This window comes from Micrasema longulum, unplaced genomic scaffold (assembly GCF_059751315.1).
Source record: "Micrasema longulum isolate JH-2025_06_02 unplaced genomic scaffold, ASM5975131v1 h1tg001128l, whole genome shotgun sequence".
In the NCBI taxonomy this organism is placed as follows: Eukaryota; Metazoa; Arthropoda; class Insecta; order Trichoptera; family Brachycentridae; genus Micrasema; species Micrasema longulum.
In genome coordinates this window covers 213187-224031 of record NW_028278316.1, presented here as the reverse complement: position 1 = coordinate 224031, position 10845 = coordinate 213187, and the positions used below count along the sequence as shown (strand labels likewise).

General features: G+C 46.3%; 1 protein-coding gene across 1 annotated transcript; it reads right to left on the bottom strand.

Annotated features, from left to right (window-relative positions):
* Positions 1-31: 31 nt before the first annotated feature.
* LOC148276918 (uncharacterized) lies at positions 32-4405 on the bottom strand (the record flags this gene model as incomplete). Its single annotated transcript, XM_088233596.1, has 2 exons — positions 3937-4405; positions 32-3336 (listed from the first exon to the last, which is right to left on the bottom strand). Coding segments are annotated over exons 1-2 (3774 nt in total), but the record flags the coding sequence as incomplete, so codon positions are not given.
* Positions 4406-10845: the final 6440 nt, after the last annotated feature.

Sequence of the window (10845 nt, the reverse complement as noted above, 5' to 3'; positions counted from 1 at the left end):
CCTTGGTGGGGACCCATTTCCAGTCCCGTACGTCTGTGAGCTCGTCAATCTCGCCCAGCCTGTTTGCGACGAACGTGCTGTACCGCAGTGGGTCGGTTCGCAGCCAACACAGGACCGTGCTCGAGTCCGTCCAGAACACGGTTTGGGTGATGAGAGCTCGACTCTCTTTTTTTATGGTGGCGGCCATCCTTGCCGCTAGTAGCGCTGCCTGGAGTTCTAGTCTAGGCACTGACAGAGGCTTTAGGGGGGCCACCTTGCACTTCGCCATTGCGAAACTTGTGGTATCGGCCCCCACAAAGTATGCCACTGTGCAGCATGCCTGCTCTGACGCGTCGCAGAACACGTGCAGTGTCACGGGTTCTTTCTGCCCTTGCAGCGAGCATCTCGGTATTGTACAGCCGTTCGCTGCCAGCAGGTCGCGCCATTCCAACCACTTTTCGGCGTGGTCCGGTTGCAGCGGTTGGTCCCAACCTGTGTTTGTCCTCCAGATGGCTTGCAGCAATATCTTCGCCCGTATCGTGAGGCACGCAATGAAGCCTACTGGGTCGAAGATACTCATGGCGGCGCTCAACATGCCGCGCTTGGTGGGTCGCTCCGGGATGGCTGCACTTTCGGCTCCGTGCCGAAATATAAATAGGTCGCTCTTGGGATCCCATACGATCCCGAGGACCCGCTCCGTCATTACTTCTTCCCCTATGGTGACTGCTGTATTGGCCCGGTCGTCGGCCTTTACTTCTTCCAGGACATCTGGTTTGTTTGAAGCCCACCCGGTGAGCCGGAACCCGCCATTGCCGAGTACGAGGGTAACATCTCGTACCAGGCTTGCAGCTGTTTCTTCGCTGTCTGTGGCGTCTAGGTAGTCATCCATGTACATATTGTGCTCGATCGCCTCCGCTGCGGCGGGAAATTCTTTCGCGTGTGCTCGGGCGACTGTGTTTCGCACGAATTGCGCGCTGCTGGGTGAGCACTTCGCTCCAAACATCATGGACGCGAAGACAAACGTGTCGGGCTCCTGCCCGTCCTGCGTCCGCCATAGGAACCGCTGCGATTGCTGGTCGGCTTCCCGGATTCTTATCCGCAGGAACATCTCCCGTATGTCGGCCGCGATGGCTACTCGTCCCTCTCTGAAGCGGATCACGTTTCCGAGGAGGGATGAAAGCAGGTCAGGTCCCGTCAGTAGATGGTCGTTCAACGCCGTCCTCTGGAACTGGGCGGCGGCGTCGAACACGACCCTTATCTTGCCAGGCTTGTTGGGGTTTGTCACCGCGAAGTGGGGCAGGTACCATTTGCGCGAATGGTGGGCGTCTACCTCCTCGCGGCTTAGTTTGACGGCGTATCCCTTTTCAATGTAGTCCGCCATCTTGGCGCGATATGCGATCGCCAGTATCGGATCCTTCCGTAGTTTATTTTCCAGGGAGTGCAGCCGCTTCATGGCTGCTTGCCGGTTGCAGGGCAAAGAATCTCCGTCTTTCGCCCACACTAAACCGGTCTCCCATCGTCCGGATGGTAGTTGTGTGGTTGAGCTGCTCATGAGCTCCGCCGCTCGCACATCTGCGGCGCGGCAACGTTCCAGGGTGGTTACACCTAGCGAGTCAACGGCGAAGCTCTTCTTTACCAGTTCCGCTAAGTCCCTTTCACCCTGGCCGTCTGGGGGTAATTCAAAGGCGGGGTGCACAGCCCCGCCGTAGGTGACGGCTCCTAGGGCCGTCTCGATGGTTAGCCGCCCGTCCTCTTGTAGGACTGGCGGGCCTGTAGATACCATTAGGGTGGCGTAATCAAGACCGATTAACATCTTCGGCTTGATGCCTGGCCCGTGTGTCTTGGTGCTCTTTCGGTTGCGGTGCGGCAGATCCATGACCCGCACCGTCTGTGCCTGGACACCAAATTCTCTGTTTCCTTTAACGAGGATTACGGATACACGCTGTGATTGTAGCGTGTCCGTGTTCCCACTGGCACCGATGAGTCTCAACTCCTCGCAGGCCCCGGTGGCGCCCACTGCACGGGCGACATCCTCCTCGAGGAGAGTTACCGATGAACCCTCGTCTAGTAGTGCGTGGATCTCCATTGACCCACGCGGGCCCTTCAAGGTTACTGGCACTACCTTGAAGGTCACTGGGACTTCCGTTCGCCTTGTCAATAAGACTTGCTCGTTCGGCGTACTGTCCACTCTCTCGCGGTGTAGTGACCGATGATGCCGCCCGTGGCACTCGTCGCACTTCGCCGCTTCACAGGTGGTCGTTTTGTGTCCCGGTTCTAGGCATCCGTAGCACACGAACTTGGCACGCACAATTGTCCACCTCTCCTCTACCGTTTTCCGGAGAAACTTCCGGCATTGTCCGAATGCGTGTCCACTCATGTCGCAGAACAGGCATTTTTTGTCCTGAGTGAGAAACACGTGCCTTTCTTGGGTACGCCTTTTCTCCACTCGGGCGGGTTCCGTGCTGATCCCGATGCAACCCGCATTCGGTATTGCACCGGTCAGTCTCGCTAGCCACAGTGCCAGATCCCTGGGGGTAGCTTTTCTCACGGTATCCGCTCGTGACATAATCCACATCATCCTCTCGACTCGTGGCAGCTTCTGAGTCATCTCGGACAGAAGCTTCGGGGAGGAGAGGTGGCTTCCATCGAGGCCCTCTACGGTCGATACGACGTTTCTTATCGCGACCGCGTAGTCCGTCAGGGCCTCCAGGGATGCGTTGTCGGCCAGTTTAGGGAGTTTTCTTATCCGCTCCAGTACTCTGTCCACGACGATCTCCGGGTGTCCAAAGGCGGCCTCTAACATCTTCACAATGTCCGGCACATTTCGGGGATCTACCAGCAAAGACGACACTGTGGCCTTGGCCCGTCCTGTGAGGGCTCGTTGCAGACGGAGAATGTTCTCCGCGTTTGTAAGGGAGCACATCTGTGTCGATTGATCAAATTGCGCCTTAAATATTCGCCATTCTAGCGGGTCGCCGGAGAATTGCGGTAGATCCCTAGCGCCGGTTTGCCTCGCCATGAACGTGTGCCACTCCGGCGGCTGTCTGTATTTTGTCACAGGCTCGCCGGTGGCACCCGGCGGCATGTATTCCGTGGGTAGCCCCTCTTGTACCCACGCGCTCACCGGGTCACGAAACTCGTAGCCCCCCAGTGGTATAGTACGTGCCGCTACGGGCTCGCCTGGCCCGGCGGCGTAGCGTACGTCGGCGTCCTCCCTTCGGCTGTGTGCAGGTGGCGCCTCATTGTCCCGATGCCGCTCATTGTAGCGGCCTTGTAAATGTGCGTTTGTCGCTCCGGCGTAGGCCGGCTCAGCGGCGTAGCGTGTGTTGGCGGGCTCCTTCATCCTGGAGTCCGTCTCTGCGACCGGGTGCCTCCGTGGCACCCCGTCTCTCACCCGGCCGCTGTCGTAGTGGCTCGGCGGAAATGTGTACGCCGCTCCGGTGTCCTCCGGATCAGCGGCGTAGCGTGTGTTGGCGGCCTCCTTCGTCCTGGAGTCCGCCTCTGCGACCGGGTGCCTCCGTGGCACCCCGTCTCTCACCCGGCCGCTGTCGTAGTGGCTCGGCGGAAGTGTGTACGCCGCTCCGGTGTCCTCCGGATCAGCGGCGTAGCGTGCGGTGGCGGCCTCCCTTGCTCTGAAGGCTGCTTCCGTGTCGGCGACAGGGCGCTTCCATGCGGCCCCGTCTCTCACCCGGCCGCTGTCGTAGTGGCTCGGTGGATGGATGTACGCCGCTCCGGTGTCCTCCGGATCAGCGGCGTAGCGTGTGGTGTGGCGTGCGGCGGCGGCCTCCCTTGTGCTGAAGGCTGCTTCCGCGTCGGTGACAGGGCGCTTCCAAGCGGCCCCGTCTCTCGCCCGGCTGCTGTCGTAGTGGCTCGGCTGCTGGATGTACGCCGCTCCGGTATCCTCCGGATCAGCGGCGTAGCGTGCGGCGTGGCGTGCGGCGGCAGCCTCCCTCGTACTGAGGGCTGCGTCGGTCCTAGACGCGTCTGACGTCAGCGGCAGCGGCTTGTGAGCCGGTTCCGACGTCCCGTGCGATGTGAGGTCCCTCTCGATGGTGGGCGTGAGGGGGGTTGCCATGTCTCGTCTGGCGTCCTCTCTCGCGTTGGCGGCCTTCAGCGCGGCGATGATCTCGTTGAGGCTGCTCACCTGCCTCTCGTGATGCGCCTCGCGTTCCTCCATCTGTCGGCGAAATGTCGCCGATGAGATGGACCGCTCCGAGGGTGCGGATCCCTCGTCCGAGTCCTTTTGTTCCTCCAGAAGTCCTTGATGAGGCTCCTCCTGGCAGTCGTGTGAAGGCCCTGGCTGGGGCTCCTCCTGATGTGCTCGTACAGACCCCGGTTGGGGCTCCTGAAGCTCCTCTTCGTGCTCCGTGCCGGCGTCTCGACGCGTTCCCGAACGCGTCGACACAGGCGATCTGTTGACCGGCATGCTGTAGGTGTGTTGTAGACTGGAGACCACTGGCGACGATCCTTAGCTCCGAAGGACCAAATGTAACGTACGCGTTACCACGATGAAAGTTTCGCCGGTTCGTCACCCGCGTCTGCCGCAGTCAAGCTTCCCGGCGTAAGTGGGAAGCCGCCCTCCCAGACAGAGCCAAAGACAAAGTCGGAAGGTAGGAGCACAGCTGCGCCGACCGCAAGTCAACCTCAATAGCCCTGAAAAGGACTTTCCACCCGGTCCAAGTGGTGCAGAGAGGCGAAGGCAGTCAGCAGGCAGAGCGGAGCGAAGAGCGAAGTGCAGGAAGGCGAACAGGACGGAGAACGGAATAAAACACGTGTGAACTGTTCAGAGTTAGGAACTCAACTGATTTAATATCTCCAATTGACCGCCTTATAAAGCGGTGCGCGTCGGGCTCCGTGAGTCGGCCATCCCACCCGCGCCGGCTGCCTCGGAGTGGTGGGGGTAATCTTTCCCCGCCACTCGCTACATGCCGCCGGCCGCAGGTGGCGTAAATACGGGCGCTCAATGCCCGTACGGGCCATTTCGTCGGCAGCCGCGACGCGCGCAACATGACATTTACATAATATATTTTTGTACATTTTATTCATTTTAACCTAGCTATTTTTCCCCGGTAATACTGAGGCCAGGCTCGAAAGTGACCATTTTATCTTTATTGAGAGCCCAGCCATCAGTTCTATACATTTACCGGGGATCCTTTCTAATTAATGTATTATTTTAATTTATTCGATTTTACGCGTCCGGAACAACCGCGTTTCCTCTTAATATTACTCGTATTACCTAAAATATTATGTATTCATTAGTTTTTTGTAATAAAAACGTGCATAAAATAATGCTTTAAAATATAATTAGATAGGTACTGTACAGTACATAAACATTTTTAAAAAAACATTGCTATGTGTGCCTATAGAACGTTTTCAAATAAAATATTCTAGTGTGCCTACTACAGTACTAACACAAACGAAATTTGTATGTTTACTCGATTCACCGACTGCATTCGAACGCACTGTATGTGATATATTAAAATATACTGTGAGTGAATAAAAACAATGTAACAGCACAAAATATTATATCAATAATAAGAACCGCAAAATCCCACCAAGGCTTGACCTTGTTTGTTCTAATCAGTATGCCAGATAATTATATTTTTCATTATGCAGGATGTTCATTAAACCCTGTCACATCCGAAACCACGATGGTCAGTATGAGCAAGAAAACATATTGGCGCATTAAAATAAATTTTTAGAACGAATAAAAATTTTAAAAAATAAATATAAAAAAAGCAAATGGTTGCTTATCTCTGCAGGGGAGAAACGAGAAGGGGGAGGGGGGAGTCTGACACCGCCGATTGCGTGGCCACGCCCCCCTCGCTTCTCCCCTGCAGAAGTAAGCGACCATTTGTTTTTTTTAAATATTTTAGTTAATATTTTTTAAAATATGCTAATATGTCTTCTTGCCCATACTGATCATCGTGGTTTTGGATGTGACGGGGTTTAAAGAACACCTGTATAATAATTTATTTCTAGAGGATAATGAAAACGTGAGTATAATACGAGTACATCCAGAATCCTGGACGAGTGCATTCGATTCGTTGGCTACCGATAAAGAAAATCGGGTGGAGGTAAGTCCGCCTATTTATATAATGATTGGTGCGTTCGCCTACCATTAATTATCTCCTGGGTTCGATTCCTGGCAGGGCGGACGTCAGGGGCGAATATAAGCGATTATGCGCAGCTTACCTTTATATTCAAAATATTTATAATGGTCAACAATATTTTGAGTTTGTCCGAATGTTTGTAGGACTGGATTTAACTTCCTGGGGAGCTGTTAATATTACATATTACAACAGAGATGAATAACATTTTAGAGAAGATAATATAGAAGGTCTTTTATATTCCCTTCTCTGAAATGTTCTTCATCTCTGTTGTAATATGTTAATATAAACAGCTCCCCAGGGAGTTAAATCCATTTCTACAAAAATTTTGACAAACTCCAAAATATTGTTGATAAATCCACCTGATCCATGAAGAAGTATATAATTTGAAAAAATAAGATTTTCCGGCGTTGCCTAGTATGTAGGTGAAATAATTAAATTAGACGAATTTGACCCGCATAAATAAAGTTTTCAGCTCTTTAACTTCACAAACATCAACAGATGAAAGAATTGAAGAAATATAGATTTTTAAATATGGGCAGAACGGTGAATGTTACACAGTGTGTAAAGTGGCCACTTAAATCAGCCAAATCATGTAATAAGCCCTGTAGATGCCTAGACTTCTATATTACCTTCTCTAAAATGTTCTTCATCTCTGTTGTAATATGTAACTACATTTATAGAAGAACAAATAAAATAACTGTTAATTATTTTTAATTACTGCCACCGTTTGTATTTTCTTCAAAAATAATTTTAAATATCTAAAAAACGCGTCTGGCGTCCAGCCCGTTAAACGAAGGAACTAGCCGATTACCTCGGCTTAGTTCTCCATATAACAATGTACGCAATATTATAGATTTTAGATCAAGCTGCGATTATTTTATTTTATTTTATTTGGGAAATCAACAGTTCTACATACATATTTATAGTAAACAAACAGATTTAGGGTATAAACTCAGAACTAATAACAGATTTCCACAAAGTATACAAAGTTAGCAAAGAAAATATATTACATATTAAATAAATACATATAAGTGTATACATATACAAACGTTATTTTCAAGTACTCGTAAATATTTTTCAATAATCAAAGAATTTTTAAATATTTTTTTAAGAACAGTAAGTTACTGTAAATTGGGCGGGATTAGGACAAGAATGCTTGAAGAGAGGATAAGGAAGGGAAGGTAAATGTACATATATTTATTATTATAATGTCTACTAAGTTACATAATGCATTTTTAGTTTAAATTTTAAATCTGACAGAGTGATATTTGTGTAATCTATATCTTTAAATTTTGTATTGTACACTGAAAAAGTCCCACGAAAAAAATCATTTTTAACATACCATGTTTTACTTATTGGTACATGAAACAGATGGTACCGTCTACAAATCCTGACTGGCACATGTATTGATTTGAAACTAAGTAGTTCTGTACAGTCAACTATTCCTGTCATAATTTTGTGAAGCAGTAGTTGGTCCGCACACACTCTGCGGTATTGTAGAGAAGTGATTCCACGGTAGGTGGAGGCAGTGAGAGTTAATACATAAGAAATACCGGTTTTGTATTTTAGGTACTTTATAAATTTGTTTGAAATATTTTCTATTTTTGTTATATATATGGCATACTGGGGATTCCATATCTGAGATGCGTATTCCAAATGGCTTCTGACAAACGTATAATATAATGAAATTAGGGCCTTTGGATTGTCAAAGTGTTTACTCATTCGAAATATGAAACCTAACATGCCCAATGCTTTGGAGGTAATTTTATTGATATGCTATTCAAATAGTAGTTTTCCCAAGATTCCAAGATCTTTAATTAGATCCCAGGATCTTTAATTTCGTGCTATCTCATTAGTACATTATTGTGTAGTTTGTAATCAAAGTTAGGATTTTTCTTTTCCTAGTGAATGTAACACAGACACATTTATTAATATTCAAAAACAGTTTATTTTCATTACAATAATAGTCAGTTAGACGAATAAGATCGTCTTGAATCATGAGGCAATCTTCTCGAGATTCAACTTTAGCGTATATGTTCATATCATCGGCATAAAAAATCATCGGCGGCCTCCGTGGTGTAGTGGTCAAGACGCTTGACTCACAGACAGAAGGTTCCGGGTTCGATTCCCGGTGAGAACACAAAAATTAAATGTGATTTTTCTCAAGCCTGGGTGTTCTGTGATGTAATTCACCGCTGTATTTGGGCCTCCTCGCCTGTTGTGGTGCAAAAAAAAAAAAGAAATTTTGAATAACGAAAGCAAACATCAATGCTGAAATAAACTTGCAGATTTCAAATATTATTAGAAAATTCCTGGTGCACACGACGAATGTTCAAATAAAATGATGCTGTTTTCATTCCTTATTTCCGTAGGCTTCTCTTCATTTAGTTTCACCGCTATCTGCATCAAGGAATAATGAGATTTTGCCGGTTTTTAAAATGGCAGTCAGGTTTACCAGATTCAACTCGAATCGATGAATGCATTCCCTCAACGAAAACACATAGCTACCGACAACCAGAACCAGCAACACTAATGTACTCGTATATCAGAAAAAGGGAAAACCCATCCTACGACCTACGACACACGGCGCGGCGGCGACTTGGCGACTTCACGCGTGCCGATTGCAATATACTTGTAATTAACATTACGTACAATCAGAATACAACGCAGTCAATTCAATAATCTTCAATCAATAAAGATGCGTGTTAATATTCTTTATTCATTTGTAGCAAGATATTAATTGGATTCATAGCGCATATTTTAATATGATGATGATTTAGCGTGCACAGTAACATGAAAAATCACCACGTGTTGTAACGCTTGGACTTAAGAGCGTTGAGCTTAGAAATACAGATAGACATGATTTTTTGGATTCTGAGTCATATTTTATTAAATAACATTTTTAAGATTTTGAAGATTCTGCAGAAAAAAATAATAAAAATGACTTGATTGAAAAAATATTCCTGTTTACGCATTAACGTTGTAGTCTAAAAAACAAAATGGCATATGATTAGATAATGATGTAGGTGGAAGATTTTATTACGGAATATAACTGTCAATAGTCTGAATTTTATTTATATAAATAAGATATAGGTGGACAAGATATAAACAAAAACATCAATCTCTGAAAATTTCATAAATAAACTTAATATCTAAATAGGACTTCCTAAGCGTGGATCGTAAGTATACTAAATAAGTAGAAAATTAAGAAAAACATGTGTTAAAATAAAAAACACACTATTATCTTCCATGTTCAAAAGGTTTTTTTTTCTAAAAACTCAATCACACCAGTACAAAATAGCAAGAAAAACTTGTCCGTAAAATGAATGCGCCTAGATTTAAAACGTGTACCTTTGATAACGCTCGGATTTCAACTGACTCCTGGACAAGGGACGAGAGTGGGGGAATTTAAATGTCTGCCGTTAGATGAACCGGCTACTAGCCTAGAACAAAAGGTTGAACGAGGTTTTTGACGAACTTTCTTATTATCTGCTGTGACCGGTTTTTCTGTCTAAATACTCGTTAGTGACTTTTTCTTTTTTTTTTGTTTACTGCTCCAGGAATCAAACCCAGTTACGTTAGTCCTACGCACTAATCAATATACCACGAGATGGACAGTGGATATTTAATCGAAACATACTAAAATGATTTTCTTTTCGTCTTGTAAAGTCTCAAAAAAATATCGATGTGTAAAACGCGAGTTGCCTCATCCCTAATTATACAATTTCACTATCGTTATATATAAAATTTCCCAGGCTCGATGGGGCTGAAAATAACGACGTACTGTGCGTGCCTAAATACAAGAAATCGAACAGAAATGGTAACATTCATTGCACCATCTAATACCGGCTTAAGTATTATGTCGCTGTGAATCACGGTTCGTGTACATATTATGTGATACGAGTTAACGACTTTCTTAATGGAGTGTCATTTTCCTCGTAATGATAGGTTTTTACTTCGGTATTTGGAAAACATTTCGATTAAAATGTTAATGTTTTGTTATGACGCGAAGTTGACAAAATAACAAATATTCAAACAAAATGATAAACACCAAGGACGGATTCAAATACCTGCGTAAGTTCGCAGTCGGCCAGCGCGAAGTAGAGAATAAGATAGAGTAATAATAATCATTTTGAAAGCAATTAGAAAGTAGTATCAATAAATAAAATATTATTATGTTCATTGTAGTATCACGGCTATAAATAAGAATTTGGTTTGTTTCGATTATTACTGGGATGTCTAACGCGTCAGGTATCTCCACCCGACATGTCTGCTATCTACTGCTCCCCACTTCGAGTGGATTCCGAAACATCCCGAACGGATATCGCGTCGGATAATATGCAACCTGGAGCTCAATCACAGATAACTATCGACATGCTAAAAAACGTGCTAAGTATTTGAGCGATCACCACGAACAATCATGAACACGCTGAAGTTAAAGCGGTCGCGTTGCAAAACGCCATAGATAAGTTCCGTATCCGTAGTCCGTGGTCAAACGTCAAATCAAAAAAGTCAACACGCGTGTAATCTCGTGCCGGTTTGTTATTTCGTTTTCAAGTTACAAACAATTACTATGGCGACTGCTTTTCTTAACATTTGGCTTGCCGACCGCCGGCTAAATGCATCGAGAAAAATTGAAAGAAGGCGTGTGCGAGATTCAACCAATCCTCTTGAACTGACCGAAGTTGAATTTCGTTTTGTAACGCGACCGCGATAACTTCAGCGTGTTCATGATTGTTCGTGGTGATTGCTC